Source organism: Onychomys torridus, chromosome 12, assembly GCF_903995425.1.
Source record: "Onychomys torridus chromosome 12, mOncTor1.1, whole genome shotgun sequence".
NCBI lineage: Eukaryota > Metazoa > Chordata > Mammalia > Rodentia > Cricetidae > Onychomys > Onychomys torridus.
The window spans coordinates 73,866,157-73,891,625 of NC_050454.1; the positions used below are offsets into that span (position 1 = coordinate 73,866,157).

The 25,469-nt window shown below is 44.1% G+C and overlaps 1 protein-coding gene across 2 annotated transcripts in view; it reads right to left on the bottom strand.

Moving 5' to 3' along the window:
• The window catches only part of Dscam (DS cell adhesion molecule), a 625,088-nt gene that overhangs the window by 11,737 nt on the left and 587,882 nt on the right, over positions 1–25,469 (bottom strand). For both annotated transcript variants that reach the window (XM_036203115.1, XM_036203114.1), the window contains exons 29-32: positions 21,281–21,396; positions 18,086–18,235; positions 8,350–8,547; positions 6,396–6,698 (exon numbers count right to left, since the gene is read on the bottom strand). In XM_036203115.1, coding sequence (XP_036059008.1) covers positions 6,396–6,698; positions 8,350–8,547; positions 18,086–18,235; positions 21,281–21,396 — 767 coding nt within the window. The remainder of the gene's footprint in view (positions 1–6,395; positions 6,699–8,349; positions 8,548–18,085; positions 18,236–21,280; positions 21,397–25,469) is intronic.

Consider the following 25,469-nt stretch of genomic DNA (forward strand, 5'->3'; position numbering starts at 1 on the left):
AAATGGAGGGGCTGGTTAGTTTTTGTCAACTTGACACAAACTAGAGTTACCTGAGAAGAGGGGATGGAAGAAGTGCCTTCATCAGATTGGCCTGCAGTCATGTCTGTGGATTAATGATTGGTGTAGGAGGGATCAGCACATTGAGGGCAGTATCACCCCTAGGCAGATGCTCTTGGGTAGTAAAAGAAAGAAAGCCAGCTAAACAATGATGGGGAGCAAGCCAGTAAGCAGTGGTCCCTGCCTCTGCTCCTGCTTGAATTCCTGGCCTGACTTCCCTCAATAGATTGAGATGTGTAAGCCAAAAAAACTTTTCTTTCTTCCAAGCATCTTTTGGCCATTTTTTTAAAAATATCACAACAGAAAGCAAACTAGGCCATGTACTGAGAATTCTAAGAATAGGGCCATTGAGAAGACGTCTTTCTGTAATGAATGCACTGAGGGACCATCACTGAGAATGGAGTAGAATACTAGGGAAACCTATAAGAAGCTGAGCTGCAACTGCCCATTAGGGAGATCTGGTTTCTAGGAAGGAGCAGGGATGAGCACACTGCTCCACTCAGAACTGCAGAGTGGGTAGAAGAGCCATTCAGAGGCTAGGTCTGCTGGCCAACTCCAAAACAGACATCCCTGCGGGGGCATTTGGATGTTTGCCTGTGTTTGATAGGTCAGAGGGATCTCTTGACTCACTCAGTAAACACCATACTCATTTCTATCCCCAACCTCTACTCTCACTCTTCTCTATGATCCTCCTCTCCTGTCATTGTCATCTCATTGCCTCTGAGAGACTTCTCTGACCATCTTGTGCCCCATCCCTAAGCTACTTCTCTGTCAGCATTTAGCACGACCTAAAGCTATGGTGCTGGCTCTTGCAGTTACACCATTACAGCTTCTTTTAAGATGGAGTCTTTCTGAGTCTGTCTAGTACCATATCCTCAGCTCCCAAGGCATTCAGCAGATACCCAACCACTTATTCACAGGAACAAAATAAGATGGGGATTGTTAGAGCACAAACAGAAAGAAAAGCACATTCTAGTAATTGACTTAAGATAGCCTAAAAATTCAAATATCATTAAAATCTAAAGTGAAGCTGCAAAAAGCATTGATCTACCAAGACACTGAGAGTGCATGTATGAGCTGTGTACATGTGAACCCATTGTTATATATCTATGCCTGCATGTGTGCATGTTCCAACTCACTTGTAGGTACATGCACACATGTGCCAACATGAAAATATCAGATAGTTGCATTTGAAAGGGCATCCTTTTCATAGCTCATTCATGGTAGAAATTTCAAATCTGAGTGAGGAAGATACGGAGCCTCAGTATTTAGCCTCCAGATGAACATTCAAAACAGAAGTAGAGGCCAGGAGGCTCAGTTAGTTGAGAGGAGCTGTGGTGGTTTGAATGATAAATGTCCCCAAAGTAGTCTTGGGCATTTAAACCTTGGTTCCCAAATGATGACCATGTTTTGAAGGATTAGGAGGTATGGCCTTGCAGAAGGAAGTGTGTCAGTGGGGATGAGCTTGAGGTTTCTAGAGATCCCTCTCTGCTTCTTGCCTCTGCATCCTGTTCCTTCCTCCATGCCTTTACTATGCCATCATGGAATCACAAGCCCAAGTAAAATTCTTCTATAAGTCCTGGTATCTTGTCACAGCACTGGAAGATGACTCACCCAGGAGGGACATGTATGAAGCTTTGGCTTCGAGGAGCAGTAGCCAACAAGTTTTCTTGTAAGAAGTGGAGCACCAGATCTCAGTGTGAGTGAGAGTCAAGGGAGGTTGTAGTGCCAACTACTTGCTAGTGAAGAGTTCTGGAGTCTTATTTTTTTTTTTCCGAGACAGGGTTTCTCTGTGTAGTTTTTTATGCCTTTCCTGGATCTCGCTCTGTAGATCAGGCTGGCCTCGAACTCACAGAGATCTGCCTCGCTCTGCCTCCTGAGTGATGGGATTAAAGGTATGTGCCACTGCTGCCCAGCTAGGAGTCTAATTTTTATGAAGAGAACAACTCAAGAGCCCTGGAGGCTTCAGAGATGGGATGCACATGTTCAGACTGATAGGTAGCCTAGGTCAGAACAGTATGTAACTGTTTAGAGGCTGGGTCATCCTCTAGGTACCCATTCCTTCAGGCATGAGCTTGGGCCTGGCTATGCTGTGGGTTCTGCGTCACTGTCCACTCTCTCTCTCTCTCATCGCTCAAACTCATTACCTTTAGGAGAGGTTGACAAAATGAGAAGAATGGATCCTAAAATTATAATCCAACAGTTGTTTCAGAGATCTGGTTATTCAGTGGATCCCCCCCCCCTTAGATAGCAGCTGACTGGATGAGCAAGCCATTCACCAGCTGGGACCTCAAGGGCATCTTTGGTGGAGAGCTGGGGTGAACGGATCTGAAGCCAGGTTAGAGAGTGCAGGTGCGATGGGAGCATGCAGAGCTGTGAGCTGACTTGTCGCTCCTGTAGCCATATCTTGGGTGCATAGGCTAAACATCGGAATAAAGAGGATGCTGTAGCCTAAGAGGGACAGAACGTGGCTCGAAATACTCCTAAAGCCGAGAAGGGGGCTCCATAACCAGGAGGAATATAGAGTTGGAACTTTTTTACCTTTTTAAAGATAGAATTAGCTAGCCCTGACTGAAAAAAGCAAGCACATTTTGATAATTTACTCAAAATGTACAGTTCTTAAAAATTCAAATTAGGTGTTATTAAAATGTAAAGCTAGACTCTGACCCATTGGGGGAATCATCCTCTGTCTGGAAGTTATTTGTTTGGATTGGTCAAGGGCAAAAGGAAGAAAATACATCAATTTGCCTAAAAGTATGTTAGAGTAAACTTGAATGTCCTTTTGTATTTGAATGTATCTGACTAACCATTTCTGGTAATTAAAATATGAGCCAATTGTTCAATCTTGTCATGAATGCAACCATATATGTTCAATAATGTCTATACTGTATATACTATGAATAGGCATAGCACTATGCATGGATTTCATTTAAGACTATTTCCTGAACACTGTCTGTGTGCTTGTTGGGTATCTATAGACCCTGAGAGAAAAAGATAAAAGATATCCATGACCCCTTTCCTCTTTTCCTGGGGCCATGATCTGATAAAGTTCATATATGTGACCTGATCCACATTTGTAGGGAATTTGAAAGTTTGGGATCATAACTATTGGTATTGAAGACAGGCAAAGTAAAACAATAAGGAGATAGAAGGAAGAGTTAATGATGAGGAGAGGAGCAAGCTGTTCAGAGGATGATAAGGCTGTACCTAGAACCAGAAAATGACATGCCTTATCCAGAACTCAGAGGGACACAGGGGAAGGATGGATTAAAAGCACTGGTCAAAGGGCTGCCAGCTTGAATGCATCCTGCAGTCAGAGTCGTAAGAGACAGCAGTCTTCTGCTCTGCATGTCTTCCACTTGACGTGAGTGCAGCCATCTTGGCTCATTCACATCCCATCACAACTGCCCCTGAGTCACCCTGCACGGTCTTCCCAGCATAAAATTAAGATAAATAGAGAAGACCATCGGAGTGGGATGCAGAGATTTATGGCCAGATTCTGGTACCAGAATTGTATCAGACTCTTGGTCATTTGCTCAGAAATTTTGCATGCACTTTGTACATTTAGGACTGACTGATATCACTCCTGTCCTGACCTTCTAGCCCTCATTTTTCTGACCCGAATCAGAAAGGTCAACCTGGTTTCCCTGCCACCCAGGACCACAGTTCTATCAGGAAATCCCCTGTGCTGATCTGCCTGCTCTGAGTGTCACTACACCTCCAGACCTATTCTCACACTGGACCTGGAGTCCTCCAGAACTAATTCTGCTCCCACAGCAACTTCAGTAACATTAAAAAGGAACAACAGAAAGGATCCTGGAAGATGAAATCTCTCTCTAGAGCATATTAAAAATCCAATAATAATCCAGCCCTGTGGGGTAGACAAAACAAAGTTTGTGGACATCAGTACTCACATTGATTTAAGAAATTATTCATATCTACAGTTATAAAATCACTTTACTTTAAATAATGCGGTAAGACAATAGCCACTTTGTAGTGATCTCTGGGATGCCCTAAGGGATCCAGGAAACAATGCCATAAACAAAAGTATAGACTTTAAATTAAAAAAATTCTTAATCCAACCATACAGACAACATGCCATCAGAAAGAAAGGTCAAGCCTTCAATAATTTAAAGGTTTGCAAAAGTAGGGCAGTCATCCTTCCTGGAAGCACTTTCTATGCCCTAAATCCTATTTGAAGGGGAAGTGGTGGCATGTCCTCTTCTATGAGGACAGAGAGTACTTAAAGGGGGGGGGGTGTGCAGATGAAGTGGGTTTTCTGAAAGGAAGAAGCCCCCAGCAGCGTGTGTGGAGCCTCCTACACGCCAGGGATCCTAACAACTATCTGGACGTAGGTTAGTATCCAGAGCACTTCCCTTCGCTTCTCTGCATCTTGCAGTATTCTCATGTGCAAATCCAGCACTATGGCATCAGCGTCATGCCCACCTACAGTTGCCAGTGAAACTAAACAAGATGCCCACTGGCTTGTCTTTTCTGTTGCTGTTCTTGTCACCTCTAGGAGGAGCAAGGTCCAAAAGCTGTTAAGTTTATCACATCATATCTGCATTTGTCTTTTAAATAAACACTAAGAATAGCAAAATATATGAAATAGAAACACCCACAAATAACATCTCGTCCTCTCCCCTGCTGAGGTAGATAAAGTAAAAATAAATGAAGTTCTGACTCTTTCGACACTTTATTGCATCTGCCATGACTCTTAGAAGATTACTTGCTGGATAGATAACTCTTATTTTATATATTTTAGGCATTTATTAGGGCCCCTTTTCAGCTTTCCACTGTATCATAAGACCCAAAGCAGTGATCATAATTTAAAAGAGAAGGTATGGTTTATAAAATAGTGCCATTGTTGAGGCTCAGGAAAGAAGCAAATGCTGGATGTGGCCCCTTGGCTAGTGCATGAGGGAAAGGATGTGGGGCATCTCTTACAGGGGGAAAAACAGAAAGGATGTTTCCTTGGTTTAGTAGCCCACTGACCTTGTGGATTTAAATTGAAGCTTTGCTTCAGCTGTGCTGGCATGGTATGTCAATACTAGCCAACATGTAATAACTGAGTTACTTCAGAAAACTAAGACTTCTGACACAAGGCCCAACAGTGCCCTCTCCATACTGTGGTCAAGTAGATGGAGGTTTCTGGCCTTTTTCTTTTAGCTAGACCTTGGACTAGCTCAAATTCCTCAGACTTATCAGCACTGTGAGAGACTGGACCTTTGTCAGCTCTCATCAAGTGTGCAGTTTCAGTTCTCACAAGCCCAGTGTATCCATACAAGGTCAAGCTGAAGTCACATCAGCACTTCCCACTTCCTGTTATCTTCAGGGAACAACTCAGTAAAGGGGTTCCTCAGGACTGACTCCTGTGAAGACCTCTCTCCTTTCAAAAGTCCCCAGTGAAATAGCCTTAAAACAGCTCTTGACCGCTGACTCTTCTCATCAAGCAGACAGGATGTGTTTCCTTTGACCCCAAGTTTCCTAGGCTCTACTTGGAATAGCCTACTTGGAAGGGATGACATCAGTACTAGGGTCAGGGACGGCTGACTGTGTGTCCAGGGACCCCAGTGCTGGAAGCTTGGTTTTCAGAGTGCTGATGCTGGAGGTGCTGGGATCATAGTAAGTAGGGACCCAGGGGAAGGTCGGTAGGCCATGGGATACTGTCCTTGACGAGGTTTAAGGTGGTTCTGCATTAATTCTCTTAAGAGCTAGCTGTTCTAAGAGTCCTTTCCCATACAATGGCTTCCCATCTCACTGTGTAGTCTTTTTGTACAGATATACGCCCTCCCGCCAAATGCCATTTACTATGAGGCCCTCACATCATAATAATTGATGGCAACACCATGCCATCAGATCTCTAGAACTATGAGCTAAATAAACCTTCTTTCCTTACCAAGTGCTCATCCTAGGGAAATGTGTTATCATAATGGCAAACTGACTAATACAGTTTCCCCACTAAACTTAAGAAAATGGCTGTTTTTACTTCCTGTCATTTAGAATGCTTGCACTTAGAACTAACTCACCAGGATAGGAGGATGCTCAGGCCACCTTCTGGAAAGACTTACATGGGAAACATGGCTGGTAGAGACCTGGAAGTTGAGTTAGCCATTTTTTTTTAGAAGTGGATCCCACAGCTATTGCTTGCTTTCCTCACAAGACTCTGATCAAATCTCAGACTCATGAATAAAACAAGTGAATATTACTGTTTTCAGCAAATAGCAGTGGGGTGATCTGTTCTGCAGCAGTCAGCGGAACACCCACCCAATCTGAAGACAGAGAGAGTGCACAGTAGGTGGGTGTCCTAAACAATAGGCCCCACCCTGCCTCCTCACCTGGCCGATGGGCCTTGGGAACCGCCATGTTCATCACTCGTCCTCCGTCCTGAGGTTTGGGGGGAGACGCAGTGAATCTGCAGATCCCCGATTCTGAAGGGGTACTGGAGGTCAGACTGTCCGTGTACTCATTGGTCCCCGCCGTCAGCTGCTCGGAGGACGTGTCAGATATGAAGCACTCTGTGATGGTGAACTTGGCATGCCTCAGCTGTTCCTCCATCTTGGCATGTTCATAAGCCCTGGCCAGTTCTTCATAGGTAGAGGAGGCACTTTCTGTGGAGACCATGCTGCTCCTTGCTCGGTCTGTGCCACGGGAGAGAGAAAAGAGAGGGGATGACTTAAGTCGGTGGCCTATGTTTGAACCAACTGGATGACCTTCCCTGGTTTCTGGCTGTAACATGCCAGATTCATAGGATCTAGGGGAGGCTTGGCTCTGTCTTCTTCTGCTACTCTGGGGCCAGCTTCACCCACAAAGCTCAGAGACTTTGAATCAACTCAGCTGCTATGGTCAGATATCCCAGCCTTGAACATTTTCATAAATAAGCAAAGCCTATCCCTTTAAACAATTTGGCTTTTGCCAGGGACACTTGGGAGGCAGTGTCAAAACCACAGCACCCATCCCTGATCTGACCCACAAACATATCTGCACTGCAGAGGCTCTGCAATTGGCATGAATATTCAAATTCTGCAGTCAGCTACACTGGACTGAACTTGGGAAGGAAGATGTGATGGTTCTTAGAACAGAAGGCAAGAGACTGGAGATGGCTGAGTCAGTAAGTCACTCTAGTATGAGGACCTGAGTCACTGTAAGGCACTGGAGTATGAGGACTCCAGTGCCCAGACTGTTTAGTAGAGGCAGGGAGATTCCTGGAGCTTGCTGCTGAACCAGATTAGCGGAGTTAGTGAGCTCTAGGTTCAGTGAGAAATCTTGTCTACATAAAAATAAGACGGGGGTGATTGAGGAAGACACTCAGAGTCAGCCTCTGGTCTCCTTGTATACATGTGTACACACACATGCATGCACACAAACACATGAATGCACACGAACACACATGTACACACGCTGAAGACTTTTTCACAAGGCAGAACAGTGTCTGGTCTCCAGGATGCATCCTTTCTTGTTACCTCCCTTGATGGGAACTAGAAAATAGGACAGAAACCAGCACAAATAGGCCTTACAACAAGGCCATGCCATCTCAGTCAAAAGAATCTCTGTATTTTACATCTACAGAAAAGTTTTGAAGTCACCTCTATGGAACTCTGAGAACCTTCTAAGAGAAATAACAGACATAAAAATAAATTCCCACAGCGATACACCACCTTTGGAGCCCTGTTTTTGAAGTGCATTGTAAAGGAAAAAAAGAAAATGAGTGTTAACATTTCCTATAGCTATTAGATATAACTTCTTTTCAAAGTTGAGGGAAGTTCATGTTGGAAGTGAAATCTTGGTGGTTGACCCCATCAACTTGATGGCTTGTTTATCTTATAATCAAGCTGGTTAATTGCCAAAAAGATCAGCCTATGTTCCCTGTAGGGGGTGCTGTGACCTTGTCATGGAAGGAATGTCAAGTTCAGGCTCTTAGTCCTGGAGGTGGGAGTGGGTCAGACACCCTCAGAGTGCAATCAGCAATGACTGCCATTGTGTGGGTGAGAATGTAAAAGTGTCTCTCTCTGTAGGGTAGAAACTAAAAGGAGAGAGAAGCATGTGTGGGAGATTCAAGACGCCTACAGAAGAGATGTGTTTCAGTTCCATCTTGCAGAACTCAGTAAGTAAGGCTTGGCATATAGGGCAGGCTGTACAGTTGGCCTGAGAACTGACAGAGAAACGGGTGTCATTTGAAAGTGACCTTCACAAGACAAGCTAGACAGGAGGAAAGGAAGGCTTCATAGGCTCCCCTCCTCAAGGAGCCTGGGAAACCCTGCTATGATCAAGGAAGAAGCACGCAGGGCCTACCTGTGTCTTGTGATGGGCTGACACTGTAGCTATCACTCTCCTTGTCCACGGATCCTGTAGCCCTGGGTGTGGGCAGTCTCCAGTCTGTGGTAAGGGTGTGTGCTGAGATGGTAGGGTGGGGTCTGTTGAGTGTCCACTGGCTGGCGTATCGGTTTCTCGCTGTGGGTCCAGCCTTTGCATTCCTCCTGGTGGTGGGATCTGCAAAGAGTGAGGGGTAATGTGTGTCTGTCTTCAGGGGTCAGATGCAGCAAGCAGCTGTCACCCCCCCACACTTGACTCTTCACTTAGCCAAACCCATGGGAAGCCTTCCTTGGCTTTTTCCACTGAACGTCTTCTTGCCTTCTTTCGTGGATTGCCAAGTTCACCAGAAACTTAAATATTAAAAACAAAAAAATTCCCATAAACAGAAGAACATCCCATTTGTGTTTGGAAGCTATAGATCAGAACCTTATTTGTGGCTATTAACAATTTTATGACTAGAAACATTCATTTGCACTTTCTAAGTATTGACACCTCCCATAAGTCAGGAAAACATGACCAAATGTGTTTGAGCAAGATTTCCTTTCTAAGGTTTGTTCATCCTTCAGTTCTGGTGTAGATTGAATCACACCCTACTCCTCACTTCACCTCAAGTGTATGCTCTCATCCTGACTCCAGGGATGTAGAATGTGATCTCATTTGGAAAAAGTCATTGCATACATGATCAGTCAAGATGAGTCACACTGGAATGGGTCCCCATGCTATGTGACTAGTGGCCTATGAAATAGACACAGGAGATTGCCCCCTGCAGGGAAGAACAAGAACTGCATGTGAGTCCAGGATGGCCAAGGACCAGATGCTGAGGCCTTATGACACTGACCTCAGTGTCTCTGGAAGACCCGTTGTTTCATGTTGACTCATCAGTTCAATTTTCCATCCAGTTATTTAAGCTGAATCCCTTGGAGACAAAAGACCACATCTTCTTTCCATCCCAACATTCTCTCAGCACGTGATAGATAACATGTCTCTCATTGAACATCATGGTGAAGACTTGGATTATTTAGTATAGACAACAAATAGTTAAATGGTATCTGGATAACACATGTCCACATGTCAGCAGGCTGCTGTCAGGTGTGTGTGTGTGTGTGTGTGTGTGTGTGTGTGTGTGTGTGTGTGTGTTTTCTTTAAATCTGGAGCTAAAGGCAGCAGGTGAGTAGGGCAGAGTGCTCTTTGCTCAACCCTTGTGAACTGAGCAAAGAGTCATACTAGTGCTAACATGTGTTGGACCCTGGAATGGGCCAGTGTATTACCTTTCCTGGGATTCTGTGGACCAGGGCAAGTGCTCTGTTCCCTGGAGTGATTTTTCTGGGATTCCAACTGAAAGTAGCCTAGGGTCCTGGAAGAGTTTTTTCCACTTCTGAATTCTCTGCTTCTTAGAATGGCATGGTCTGGCCACTCCGTACTCAGCGCTGGTGCTGTTATCTCAAAGGAGCAACCTGAGATCTAATTTTTAACATTGCTGTCTATGTTCAATTACATGCTTCCATGAACTTGGATGTCTCTCCAGAGCAGAGGCAAGGGTGTGTCTTTAGAGCTGTCTATACAGCCAGCCCATGTACAGCCTGAAGTCACTTCATGAATGAACAATGGCAGCTTAGGCATGACACAGTTCTTCTGCCCATCTGTTCAGGCATTGCCCCTTACTTGGCTAGATGTGGCCTGATCCTGACTGGCTCTGTGGTTAGGTGTGCACATGACCATGACTTGTCTATAATCTCTATTGGAGCATGAAATGCTGATGCTGGGCATCAGGGAAAAGCCTTTCTTTGTGAGAGAGATTTTCCCCTTTGCAAGTTTCCAGCTATTAGTCTTTGAGCCAATCCATCATTCTAGGACTCAGGAGAGGAACATTCAGAAGATGACCAAATCAATACATTTTAAGATTCTCTGGGTCATCAAAAGACCCAGTCCTGATGCATGCTTTTGGCTGCATTGATTTTATTTTATTTTCTAGACACATTTCATCTCTTGCAAAATTCCATAGGAGAAGGCTTTATTAGAAGATAGCTTTTGGCTTTGATGAGAATGCAAATGAGCTATACCCGAGTGTCAGAGACCTGCAGAGAAGGTGTGAATGATAACTGTGCTTTTCCCAAGGAAGAGGAACATTCCAGAGAGGTCCTCCACAAGACAGAAAAACAGTGTCATGGGTAGGAGTCTAAATGTCTTTTGATAAGCAGAGCTTAAATAAGTTCAGCTTGTTATTTAAATGCTAATGAGTCTTTTCTAGAAAATTACCCAGTCTTTATGTAAGTTTTGAGGAATCTCATGTTTATTCTTTGAGTTTCTTGCAGCCGCACTTGTAGAGGATTCTGAGTTTTCTCTTGGCCTGGATGCTGGGGCTGGGGCAGACTCTAAGTCCCTCACTGTCTTTCTTAGGTCTCCCATGTTCCTGCCTTTGAAAGATGGCTCCTCAGTGATACAGCACAGGTCTTCCTTCCCACAGCCCCCTCCTCCACAGAGACCTCACTATGTGGAAAATTTCTATTCAAAGCTAGGACTCTTTTCAAGTTAATTCTATTCATTACCCATTTTTTTTCTTCCTGGATAAGGACAGCACTAGCAGTGGCCTGATAAATATTAAAAATATAGGTCATGGTATTAGTTTTCTGAGCCGCAGGTCACAATTCTGTTCTGTGCTATGTAGGCGTCCCAGGGTCAGCACTGTCAGGATGTGGGAAGACAAGGATACTTGACACATTTTTTTTTTTTAATAATCAGGTTTTGGTAACCACTATTTTGCATCTTAATTGAATGAGATATGATATCTTACAGCGATGTAAATACTTGGATTCTGCTCAGTGGGGTCTGTGCATAGATGACTAGCTCATCTTGGGATTTTTCTGACCCTGCATGGAAGATCCTTTCCAGCCTCCCAAGCCTCTAATATAAATACAACTTGGTGATGAAGCAGCATGCTTGCTAAGCATCTGATGAGTTAGAGGGCAAGGTCTATAAATAACTCCTGGCCTCTCAACTCTGGGTCTAAATCTACATTAAGTTTCTGCCCATTGAATCAAATTATTTTAATTATCCTGAATTCAGGATCAGAGAGGATTGTGTGGGTAATAGGGTGGTTACAAAGCATGTCATGTGTGCTGTGCTCACTGGATTAGTCTTCTTTTAATCCTCTGCTATCTGTTCTCATGTCCTGTAGATGAGGCCTCAGCTATGTATGGGAGCTCAGCAGTCTTCTCATACATAAGAGTGGAGCTGACCATTTCCCCATTTAAATAGCAAATGTTTATCCAGGGCTTATGGTGCATTCTACCACTGGACCTTGCCCACAGGTACTGTGGATATCACTCTGTATAAATAAAATGCTGATTGGCCAATAGCCAGGCAGGAAGTATAGGTGGGACAAGAGAGAAGAGAATTCTGGGAAGTTAAGGCTGGGGAAGAGAGATACTGCCAGCTGCCGCCATGACAAGAGAGATGTAAGGTACAAGTAAGCCTGAGCCATGTGGCAAGTTATAGATTAATAGAAATGGGTTAATTTAAGATAGAAGAAGTAGATAACAAGAAGCCTGCCACGGCCATACAGTTTGTAAGCAATATGAGTTTCGATTGTTTACTTGGTTGGGTCTGAGCGGCTGTGGGTCTAGTGGATGAGAGGTATGTCCTGACCGTGGGCCAAAAATGACTGAGAAAAACTCCAGCTACACACAGGAGTTATTTTATTTTTCTCTGTGCTCTCTCCTTCTCTAGTACCATTCTGGGGACAGTGTGTACACACATATATGTATACTTGAATGTATGTTTAAATGTATGTTATATATAATATGCTTGAATTATAACATAGTTGAATACATTATATATTTCAATGCATATTATATATATATACAATATTTGACTATATTATATTTCAACATATATTATATATACTATAAAATATATTCATGGTTACAACAATAAAGATTCAATGTGTGTAAGCTTTTTTCATTATTTGGAGACAACCCACTCACTTTTCCTATGTAAATTAATCATTTCTACATGACTGGTAACAGTCAATTCAGTGGAAATGTTATGAAATCAATTATTATATTGTATTGTTAGGGTGTAATATATGTGGGGGTTGAATCTACAGATGCAAATGCAGTAGACATGAGAGCCCATTTTATATATGGTGCATGTGTATGTACATATATATATACACACACACACGCTCATGTATATTCACCCAACTGTGCATTATATGAAGTCTTCTTTAGTTCCCACATGTCCTTTCTGTAGTATCTTGTGTACTTGCAGGCCACACACAGGGGCTGAGTATAGATAGGGCTTTCACATTGTGTTGGCTGGTTGTGAAGTCTAGCTTCGTTACTCAGAGGCTATGTAACTCTGCCTTTGTGACCTCATTTGGATAGTCCCATGTCCCTAGCTTTAGGTGATCTGAATGTGGCAGAGTCCCCTGTGTATAAAAGTCTGTGGTGCCTGAGCAGCAGACCCTCAGCCTGCTGGAACATGTCTTAGGTTTATTTGGAGGATTCAAGAGTTGATCAAGAAGGCCAAAACTTTGATTCAGACAATCTGACAGAAGAAGGTCCCTTAAAAATATCATAAAACCAGACTTCCTAGAAGCCCGATGGGTGCAGATGACCAGGAATGGGCAGGTAGGGGCCAGGCTGAGAGCCCACATGACCAGGTCACTGGCTGCAACACAGTGGAGGGATATGATGTTGCTCTACTCAGAGGCAGTAGAGGGTTGAGCCTGGGCTGGGAAGGAGACAGGCAGGGAAAAGGCTTCATTTTTCCTGGCTGAGGCTCAGCTACATTGCCTGGGTTTCTCTTCATTGGAAAGTTGTAGCTTGTGGGCTGGGGACTTAAGTATTTGGGGGGGGGGTACATCTAGGATCTAGGTCTACACCTGGCAAGGAAGTCTGGGGCCCAGGACCTGTGGGCAGACCTTAGCCTACAGTAGCTCTGACACTCATAAAGACCCAGTGCAGAAGTGACACCAGCCTTTGTAGATAATCTTTAAGGGGGCAAGGGAAAGACATGGGGAAGGAAGGGCTGGCTCTTGAGATCTCTCAAAGTCACAGGGTCTAGGATGGTTGAGTTTAGAGATTCTTTGCAGCAGGTGCAGCTATCTGGGACTTAAGGTTTTTGCTTGTTTGTTTTGTTTTGTTTTTCCTATCAAGTTGTGGGAACTAGGCAAGTCAGTCCAGCTGTCAAGACCTTGACCTAGTTTATATGAGAGAACTGAATTAAAACATGTGAAATTGACAATCTGTGTTCTCAGGCAATGTAAGGACCAGATGCTAGCAGAAGCATTTTGTAATCATTTGACTCTTAACATCCACTGGTTCTACATGCAAGATTCAGCCATGCACAGATCATGTATATCTAGAAAACAAAATCTGTCCATCTTGAACATGTAAAGATACCTTGTCATCATCTCTAACTAGAATAGGATGACAACTATTTACATATAGTATACAGTTTACCAGGCATTATACAGAATTGGAAGGTTATTTAAAATACATATGAGGATGAGCATATGTTATATAGAAACACTGGACCATTGTGTTGGTTATTGTTTTGTTAACATAAGCTAGAGTAATCTAGGAAGAGGGAACCTCAATTAAGAAAATGCTTTCATCAGATTGACTTGTAGATAGGTTTGTGGGGCATTTTTTTTTTTTTAGTGATTGATGGGGGAGGGCCCCCCCATTGTGGTTGGTGCCACCCTTGGGCAGGTAGCCTTGGGCTGTATAAGAAAGTAGTTGAACAAACCATGGACAACAAGCTAGCAAGCAGCACCCCTCCATGACCTCTACATTAGCTTCTGCCTCCAGGTTCCTGGTGTGTTTGAGTTCCTGCCCTGACTTCCCTTGGTAATGAACTATAATAAAGGATGTGTAAGCTAGAATAAATATTTTCTTCCCAATTTGATATTGGTAATGATATTTATCACAGAAATAGAAAGCAAACTAAGAGAGCCATTGTACACAAGTCACTTGAGCAGCCATTTTTTTTAAGCAAATTGGATGTCCTGGAACCCATAGATATCAAGGAAGGATGATATTTAATGGATTCTTGGTAAGTGTTCTGTACACAAGAGAGCAAATTGATGAATAAAATGAACTTTTGGGGTAAATATGATATCAAGCCCCTAAAAACTCATAGGTCATCACACCTGCACACTTTGTTAGTTTTCTCAGGAGATGATCTGTGGGCACTTTTCCATCAGAAGGGAGGAAATGTGTGCTTTCTAGGAGGTTAGGGCACACACACCTGCTGAATGGAAATCTCTGGAGATGTATAAAAAAGAGGGAACATCAATTTAATTCCCCAGTCCTACTAAAGCAAGTTAAATATCCTTTCATTTCTATTCCAATTATTCTGATTTTTCAGCACTCCATAGTTGACCAGCACTTGAATATCTTTACCAGGTGCCTAAGGTATATCAGGCACTGGGGCACGTGCTGGGAACAAGATGTAAATGAGCCCTGGGTACAAGTGTTTAACATCACTGTCATCCATGCAGGAGAAAGGAAGTAAACTGAGCAGAAGACATGACCAAATGATGTGTCTTCACACACTGAAAGCAATGAGTAGCACATTATTTACATTCCCCATCCACACGATAAGAATTTGGCACAGCTAATAAAATACTTAAGAACACACATTCTCCAATGCAATCATGTTTGTATACAAACAACAGCTTTCAGATGCTTAAGTAATAAACAAAGGCTCCTGATCCTGACATAGAGCAACAGGATCTTAACATAGAGGACAGAAGAATGCCACCTTTTGTAGTTGAGACCATGCAGAATATGGTTGAATCATAGAAACCTTGGCATTCATTAGGACTAGATTCCAGAACCTCCTTGGATACCAAAGCCTGCAGATGCTCAAGACTCCAATAAAATGACACAATGTATGCCTAGAACTTGTGTGTGTCCTCCCACACACATCAAACCACCGATTCCTAATAGAATCTAACAACACAAATGCTGTAGAACTATGTTACACTGCATGTCTTAGGGAATTGTGATCAGGAGGCCTCAACCCTGCTTGGTACAGGTGTAATCTTCATCTATGAAGAGTTCTGATTTGTGTACAGCAGCATCCACTGAGGCAGAATCCCTGGGTACAGAGCTGGCTTCAGGAATGAGTCTCTGTAAACCCAACAAGCTGTAATAAACTGAGCTTATGCTGCAGGATCCCAGAACTGTGCAGACACAGTTGTGACACCAAGTCAGGGGTGATGGCAAGCTCCAGAGAGCAAGAGCAAGGACCTGGGTTCCAGAACATTCCCGAGTTTCAAGCTTCTGAAGTGACTGTGGGGCCAGTCACTCACTGCCTTAATTAAAAACAAAACCTGAATGCTGTTGTTCTCTCATATCTGTGGTTTTGAGAAAATAGTTAATGAGGAAATTAAAAGATTCCAAACATCTCCAATAGACCAATAGACTTTTTTTTTTTTTTTTTTTTTTTTTTTTTTTTTTTTTTTTTTTTAGGATGATGCTGAACAATTCTGTCTTAGGACAGGAGGAGGGTGATGCATGCATTTGAATGGCTTTGCTCACTGTCAGCATGGTTTAATGAAACTCACTGTAAAGGAAAGAAATGTGATTTCAAGTTGTAGTGTTTCCAGGTGACAGCCAGGCTGGATCTGGGAGAATATCAGATCAAAACCCAAATGCATGGCCTGGCTTGGGCAGCTGCTTCTGTCTCTTCATGGCAACTTGCCAGTACTGCAGGGCTGTATCTACTCCAGCACTCTGAGGAGTCTTGGGGTATTTCCCTTCCTGTTCTCTCTCCCAATGGCCAGCTCTGGATCTCTTTAATGACCTTGGTTCCCCTCTGCCCTGGGCTTATGCCTCTTCCTCCTCCATGGGGGTCTTACCAAAAGACCCAGGTCTAGAAAGCTCCCTCCCAGTGTCCCTTCACCGGGTTTCCTTGACTCTGCATCTCTTCAGTCTGTCCTCTCTTTATCCAGCACTTACTGAGGAGGAAGACATATTCCTTGTTTAATGCCTGCCTTCCCCACTAGGATGAAAGCACACATCTTTTTTCATTTTGTTTGCATTTCTGCCACTGAGTATGAGCCACATATGCAAAGTGAAATCCAAACAAACATCTCTAAATGCTGAATGAATGAATTCTTCAATTTCCTCAGTGAAGCTGAGCAACTTCATAGTCATGAGACATGTAGCACATCCCTCCCAGGATTCCTGACCGCTTGCTGGAGTACCTGTGTCTGCACATGATGCAAATTCATCTCTGTAGATCATTTAAATGCCCTCAAAACCACTTCCCATGACCCCAGGGCCTATTCTTCTTGTGGCTGGAAGTTTCTGGTATGTTCCTGTCACTGCCTCATCTCCTGTGCTAATAACTATTTGTGATAGCCATTGTGCATGTCTTTGCTCTTTGACTATCCAAAGGAAAGCATAATTCTGAGTTGCTTTTTACCTGGCAGGTGGAACCCATGTGTTGTGATCAAGGCAGCTGAGACATGTCTCCCAGATGTGTCAATTTTCCCTTGATTTAAGCGCAAAAAGTAGCCTAGAAACCTAAGAGGGCATTGCCCTACAGGGGCTGAAGCTAGACTGTGGATGGAGGGAGGTCAAAGACCTTGAAACATTTTAGTAACAAGGCCTTAGCTTGTAGACAAAAGCCCAGAGAGCTCGTTGTTCCACTTAGACCCTATGTGTGTCTTCAGAACATCCCAACATCCCCAGAAGGAAGGAGGCATGCTTAGCACAGTGCACAAACCAAATACGCCTTCAACATAGTCAAAGCCACTCTTCCAGCCCCTGCTCAGAGCCTTCCTGGGTATGACAACTTGGTTTGGGAAATGGTCAATTGTGTCATGGAGTTCACTGCATGGCATGAGCTAGAATTTGCAAACCAGAATTTTTAGCAATACATAATGGATTTTCCTCATGATGTTATACTGATCTAGAAGTGTGACTTTTTGCAAAGAGAATGATTAGGGGCTTAAAAGCTAGACAGCAAAACTTCTAAAATGACAACAGTCAGGACATCAATTTCTCACCCTCTAAGGGGATTTAAGAATAGTTTCAATTATGAACAAACAAGACTATCTAATTAATAAGTTAGATTCACTTGTTTGCAATCATTAATTTTCATCCATTATGGATGTAAATATGAATAATTAAGCACAACAAGATCTCTAGATTAACCAGAACCATCATTTTTCTCCATATGTTTAGGGGACAAATGTAAGCTATTAGGTCTGATGTGTTTGCAGCAGTTTCCTGGCTTTCCCACTTCATGTGTGCAGCTTGGGGCTATCTGTCTGCAACTCCATTTTCCAATACATGAAACAAAGACTTTGACATCTGCTTTATGAGTATGGACCTGGAAAAGTTGCCATGAATAACACATGTGAGGTTGTTTCTCTCCCCATATGGGACACTGCCAAAACACACTAAAGTTAACCACCCTTCTCTTTTCCATGGTGTACAAAGTTCAAAGGATTCATTTCACCTGAAATTTCTAGCCATTTCCACAGTAAACCAAGAGTAAGACTTGTTGGTTTGAGTTGACACACACCTTCCAGTGTCAAATGATAAACAAAATCTCAACATCCCAACTAAAAGTTCATTATACCTATTACTTAGGTGTGCAATTGAGAAGCCCCCCAGTTTTGTTTGCTAGGGATGTGAATACTGTCGGCATTGATAACACCTACACATTCCAAGTGCTGTTGACTACTCACTTGTTCCTGGCCGAGCATCTGAAACATCCACTAGGGGCCCGGTGGCCTGAGATACCGATTGATAATGCACCGTGTGAGTCACTGTCAGTGACTTCTGCTTAGCTGCCTCTCCGAAGTCAGCATCCGTCAGCAGGACCGTGGAGCGGTCATCTGCAAGAAGAGACACACAGAGAAAACAAGTGTGTTTACCAAGGATAGGAACTCACTCCAGCACTGCATTTGTGTTGGTTTAAAGAGTCACACAGGGAGGGGCAGCTATGCTGAGGCATGCTTTTCCTCTTCTCTCTGGGCTCAGCTTTTTATGAAACCAACACTACTCAGTGTAGCTGACCACTTGGCACACCTCTCAGGTTTACGTGTTTGTCCAAAGCTTGCCTGAGAAAATGTACAATGTCAGTGATACCAGTGATACAGTTGCCCTGTGGGACAGGCCCCTTTGGCTGCTGGGACACTGCGGAATTGGGGAACAAAACCTTGTAGTCCTCCACAGTGGGGTTGGCTGCCACACTGACCTCAGCCAGTGTTTGGAGGACAAAGGGAGAGAAGGGCTATCCTGAAGAAACCGATGGTTTCTTTCCTCTCCTTTAAAGGGATGAGGCCTGCTCCCTGCCTCCTGCTACTTCTGAGCTTTAATCTTTAGTACATGCTTTGGCTGACTTCCAGGATGTCTCTCTTGTAAGAGAGCCCTCAGCGGGCACAGGCTCTGGGAGGCTGGGGAGGCAGGAGTCAGGGCCTAGGTGAATTCTGTCTACCTCAGGATTCTAAGGGGAACAGCCGTGTGAGGTATGTGTCATTGTCTGAGGACTGTGATTACTTTTCAAACTTTTTAGAGTTTTTTGACATGAAGGGAGACTTTGGTTGGGATGTTATGTAGTTTCTATACGGTTTCAAAGACTGTGATTCAAGTTAATGTTCTGATTATCAGTTAGCCAGGACCTGCTAGAGCATGTCAGAAGGGGCGGGGGTAGGGGGCACTGATGCTGTGTTCATAACACGGCAAGACTGATGTGCCCAAAAATGGCTCTAAACAGAGCGAACCTTATAAAACCCAGTTGCTCAGGCTCTGGCAGGAGAGGAAAGGCCTCTTGAAGTTAGAATCAAATTTCTTGGCAGAGAACTGGGGAGGAGGCTGCCAAGCTGTCTGTGAGTGTCCCAGCGGGTGGCACAGCACAGGTTGGTGCCCAGATGAGTGCCAGAGCTGGGCTGGGAGGCTGTCATCCGACCACTCAGAAAGTGGGATTTGCACAGAGACAGAGTCTTACAATTAGAGCTGGCACCACAGGCCCTCTATCTACATTGGTTGGCCATTCATAACACAGCTGCGTTGTGGATTCTGGTGGGCAGTTGAGTTTTTAAGATGACATTCCCGGCTGGGTTATAAACCTGTCCTGGGCAAGTGCCTGCCTGATTACGAGGTTAGCCATCCATTCTGGACAGATGTGAATGGTGGTCTAATACTGGATTCTTATAACCAAAACCTGGATTGTTTCCTAATTAGAAAATGCCATTGACCCACTATTGGGGAATTATAGGAAGCAAATGGTGGTTGGTGACAGATGATGCAGGGCAGATTGTGATGGCTCTCTGGCCGCAGGTCATGGTGACATACAGAGATGGCTAGCAGACTGTCTGGTGTTCAGCCAGCAACAAGGAGCCCCTGGAAGCCATGTGCCACTGACAAGCTCCATCCTGTTGTCACAGGCACTTGAAGGATTATGAAGGGTCTAAGGAGGAGCACTTCACATATATTTTTCCTAACTCACTGCCATGTTATCTAACACTGTGACCTTGCCAAGCTCCCTAGTCTTCTTGTATTCTAAAGTGAACACACAGGGTGTGCTTAGAGAAGTACAAGGCCAAAGATGGTTTTAGTTTTAATGCCCTGTCTACAGAGGTCAATGAGAGGCATCACACAAACCTCAGTAGCAAGAGGATAAAAACTAGACATAAAGCATGTTGTTTTGTCTGCACTGAGAAAACTTAACATACTAGACTGCATTTCAGAGAATGCGGGGCTTCCTATTTGTCATGGACCTATGAATTCATGGGAATCAGCACTGAGGGCCGGACTGGACTTGGTCATAGTTTTTCTAAATGAGGCTATGCCTGGACTGAGTGCTGACACATGGAGTGCAGCCTGGGCCTTGGCATTTCAAAGCCATCAGCTCAAGATACTTCTCAAGATGGTGGGACAGGGAAAGGGTGAAGTGACGAAGGAGATTTTCCTTCTACCTGCCCTGCCCTTGCAGCCTTCCGGGCAGGAGGTATTCAGGGACCAGTTGGGGAGGCAGGAAGTACATCCAGGCAGTAGGGAAAGGGCTGTCCTGGCAATGAGTGGCAGAAGACACGTACCCAAACAAATGCAGTTTATAAAGGGGTGGTGGTCCCAGTGGCCGTCTACTAAGACACTAGTCTATTTTCATGTTTCTCAAAGCCTCACAAGACATAGAGGGTCCTGAAGAAGCCTGTTGGCAGGATTGTGGGTAGCAATGGCCTTCCACTGGAGACGGACATGATGGCAAAAGTGGAGATCTGCCAGAACCCCTGAGTGTGCTCCTGTCTGGCAACTTTGGCCAGCTATGTAAATCTTTCTACATCACATATAAAAGCAGCACCTTTCCTATGAGCTGATGAAAGGTTGAGCAAGTAACCACAAAAATTGCTATAAGAGCACATGGGATTTAGAGAGCTCTCAACAAATGTTAGGGACTTCTGTGGTTGCTACCAAGAGGGAGGTGGCTGGTCAAGACGTTGGGTTTGTGGGTGGATAGGCTACAGTACCTGTCTTTTTTTCATGGCTTTTCTAAGACAGACACTGAGGGGCTGAGAGGTCCTCTTAGTCAGGATGTTATGGGATACTAGGAACAGGGAGACGACTGCATGGAGGCTTTTATTTATTTAAGTGTTAGTCAAAATTTGAAGGTTTATTTAATGGAGGCTGACCTTGTCAGAGTTGGCGAGGAGAGCACAGAGGATTTCTAAGATGGAGCTTTAGGAGGTGAGCCTCAGAGGCTCAGTGGGTTGTAAAGTCTTCTTCTTTGGAGGGACAATTGTCTCTCCAAGAGAGCCCCAAAACTAGCAGAGTTGGGTATCTAAGATACTCTCCTATTAAGCACTTCCTATGCTCCCAGGTCAGGATGAGAAAGCATGGCTCTGGCGGCCACTCTGTGTTTGGTACCTGGCAGGGCGCCTCACCTATGGTCTCCATTGTGTCTCTCTCTTCAATCAAAAGCTGAGCCCTGGGTATATCGATATGCATTCTCAGGGTTTGTTGCTGCTTGCTTAAGGTGTCTGAAGTCCGTGTGTTCTTACTGAGAATAAAAGAGAGGATGTGTTAGCCAGTCCAATACAACGTGACGCCACGCCAACATGTCTCTCTGTACCAATTTGGTTTACTTGTTTAATTTTGAAAACAACTTGAAGAGATGGGGGGGGATGGGATGCACATGATAGAAAAGTGCTTTTCCTTCATTCAAGAGAAATTTATTATGATTAAATTTTGGTAGACAAAGAAGATTCAGAACATGTAAGTTTCTAATAGATGGGATCAATGAACATCAATCTAGAGAAAAACTCCCATTTCTTGGGTAAGAGTAAGACAAACAGAAAGGGGCCATTCAAACAATATCATCCTCATTTTTCAGACATGAGATTTAGTTATGACAGCGGGAGGAAGTCTGTGAGCCGGCTGGGCGCTGGCCCATTGTTTCCCTCACAGATCTGCATTGATATCTGGTGCCCTTTTGTTGTTTTTCAAGTGACAAATCACTTGCCTTGTTAGCATCTCCAACATCACTTTGGTTTTCCTAGCAGAGCACGTATTTTGAAATGGGGGAGGGAACCTCAATTACTAAAATAATTTTATCTCAAAATTTGTGTACCAGAAAATTACTCTGAGAGTGAATTCTCTAAAAGTAAATGGAAGTAGGTGGTGAAACTGTCTGGTGTAATCACAGCCGGTTACAGCCTGCAGCTCGAAGTTAGACTTCCATGCTGAACAGAAATCTAAAAGAGCCGACAGGGGCCTTAATTAGCAATCCACTTTAGGGGTGGTTCAGTCTTTTATGAAGATTTGCTAGATGCTAAAATGTTTTCTGAAGCATCCTCCTAGCAAGTGGAAGGCACTGGGATACTTTACCAGTGAAACTGTGGCAGCGCTAGATCCAGGGTAGAGTTTTCAAAGTCTACAGAGGACATTTTCTAGAGTCAGGTTCACCTGAGGTATGCTTCCTTCCTTCTGCCTTTGTTTTTTCTGTCTGTCTGTCTATGTATGTCTTTTATGCCTATGCCTATGCATATGGAGACCAGAGTTTGATGTTGGGTGTCTTCCTCAATAGTTTTCTATCTTACGTTTTTGAGATAGAGTCACAATTTGGAAACAGCTCTAGCCGTTTCTTCCAGGCTAGTTAGTTAGCAAGTACCCAATGGCTCAGACCCAGGCACACCTGACTTTTTATATAGGTGCTGGGGATTCAAACTCAGGTTCTAAAGTTTGCCTGCCAGACTCTTTACCCATTGAGCCACCTCTCAACCTCATTGGTCGGTTACTTTCAAGGGAGAGCAAGAAAGGTCTTCACAGTGCATCTCAAATGCTTTTCTCTCTAATGAAGGCATTCACAGGCCTCTCTTTCCTCTGTTCTTCCTCACCCACTCCTAAACTAAGTGGCTGATGGAACCTAAACCACCCAAACATTAGGTCCATTTGAGAAACCCTGTATGCCACCTGTCGAAGCACAGGTTACAAATGGATATCTTATGACACCCCTTTCTTCACATGAATGTAAACAAAGCACACCACAAGCAAGGCCACTTCTGGAAGGCTCCCTGCTCCTCTGAGTGCTTGATCTTGAACCAAATTCCTTGCTCCACAGACTCAGAACTGGGAGTAACTGGGTTATTTACTGTGATCATGCCAATTACTCACAGCCCAAATTCAAGCCTTTGGCCTGGTTTTTCACGTGGTCTCTACACGCTTTCAAATTATTTCACTTCCCATTGCACTGGTGGTTAAAAAAAAGCAGGGCAGAAAGTGCTGAGATTCACATAGTTGCAGAAAATGAATAGAATTTGAGATCCTTGGGGGACTGTGTGCCTGCCATGCCTCCACCATCTGAATTTCCACAGAAACATACGGGCAGCCTCTCCACTGTGAATATCCAAAAGACCTGCTCAGAAGCATCACAGAGGACTTGAGCATGTCCTTGTACAAAAATAGAAATGTGCGGGTCCCTTCTCCTCAAGAGGGTTACAAGGCAGTCAGCAGCTCTCTGACAAACGATAAGCACCATGACAGGTTACATGTAAGTAACAATGAAGGGTCCCCTGTCAGGGCTACAGGAAGCAAGCAAAGTAACTGCTGTGAAGGCTGCTGCTGGCACTGAGCAGGTGACTCTTCATGAACAAGGACAGTGAGGGCTGGAGAGGGAGCTCTTTCCTCCACAGAAGAACCTTGAGACCCAGGGCCTCACCGGTGCACCTCTGCGCACTGACTGCTTGTTCCCTTCGGAGGAAGTGCATCCCCAGCCCTCCCACAATGTCCTCCTGATGCTTGCTTAGCAGCCATCTTTTCAGTAGGCCAGGCTGGCCCTTTGGGGGAATCCCTCCCGTCCTAGCTCCATTCTCTACTTAATTTAGTTTCCTTGGCTCCATTACTCTCCAGCACATGCTTAATCAAGTCAATTAAACATATGTAATTGGTTTATCTTATTATCTGTCTCTCCCACTGGAATCTCGACTCCACAGGGATAGACTCATCTGCTCTGGTCCTTACATGTCCCTAGAACCTACAACAGCAGGAGGTCAAAGGAGGTATGTACTTAGTGTGTCACATTATCTTAGGTGACACCACATGAACCTAGCAACCTAGCCCCAAAGGCTTTGCTGTAGTTGATACTCTTCAGGTTTAAAATACTGGGTTCCAACTAAGGTGTTTCATGATACTAATGTTTACAGCCATGTTTGGTTTTCTATTGTTTAACATATAAAGGACAATCCTCAAAAGTTATCACCATTGGTCATTAGAGCCACAGCAAACCTTCAAACAGTGTAATTAGAAGATACCCACTTGCAACCTAGAGGATTCTAAATGTTTTTGCTGTGTAAGCAAAATGATGGTATAAAATTCCATAGCACAGGACTCAGAAGAATGTGTTAGCTACCAAAATGTGACCTCTGATGAGGCATTTGACATTTTACTGTTTGATTGAAATGGCAGCAATGGGAAGGTGGAGGGAGCCTTATGGGACACAGTCTTCTCCAGGTCATTCCATGAATTTGTTGTCACTGTAATCCTTCAGTCTTCACATTTCCTTAAAGCCATATGTGTCAGTGTGTGTGTGTGTGTGTGTGTGTGTGTGTGTGTGTGTGTGTGTGTGCGCGCGCGCGCACGCGCACGCGCATCTGTCTATAAGTATATGTCAGTGTATGAGTGTATATCTGTGGCTATCTATGAGTGTGTTGCATATGAGTATGTGTGTGTTTATAAGTATGTGTAAGTATATGAGTGTGTGTATATGACTATTTGTGTCTATGCCTGTGTGTATGAGTATGTGTATAAGTGTTTGTGTGTCTATCACTGTGTGTGAATGTGTATGTGTGTGAGTGAGTGAGAGAGAGAGAGAGAGAGAGAGAGAGAGAGAGAGAGAGAGAGAGTGTGTGTGTGTGTGTGTGTGTGTGTTGGGGGCACTAGTGAAGATGTACTTGCTCCAAATATGACCAAATGACTCTGAAGAATAAAATAACTACAGACAGGATCATACCTGATTGTGACCTCTAGATGGGCATTTTGAGACTATGTGTACAAAGATGTAAACATGAAAAGTCTAAGCTAATTTAAATTCTCAGTTTGAGTTTTCTCCTCTCTAGCACCGGCTCTCAGACTGATGCTGGTCCTTGGTCACTAACTGACATCAGTTGGTAGCTTTTCAGGGCAAGGCAGTCTCTCCAACTTGGAGGCTGAGATACTTTTCTTTTCTTTTCTTTTCTTTTTTCTTCCTTCCTTCCTTCCTTCCCTCCCTCCCTCTTCCTCCTTCCTTCTTTTTTTCTTCCTTCTTTCCTCCTCCTCCTCTTCCTCCTTTTTCCTCTCTCTCTCTCTCTCTCTGACACATGCATATACATATAGAGGCTAGAGATGGATGTTAGGGTGTCTTTTACTCCCCACCTTATTTTTTGAGACAGGGTCTCTTCACTGAGCCTAGAGCTGCCACAGCAGCTAGGCTTGCCAAGGCCCTGGCGTCCTGGTGTCTGACTGTCTCCACCCTGTAACTGGGGCTACAGGTACCTAGGAAACACCTGGCTTTTCTGTGGGTGCTGGGGACTCAAACTGGAACGACAAGCATGTTATCCACTGAGCTGTCTTCTCTGCCCAGGTTTTCTTCTTCTTCTC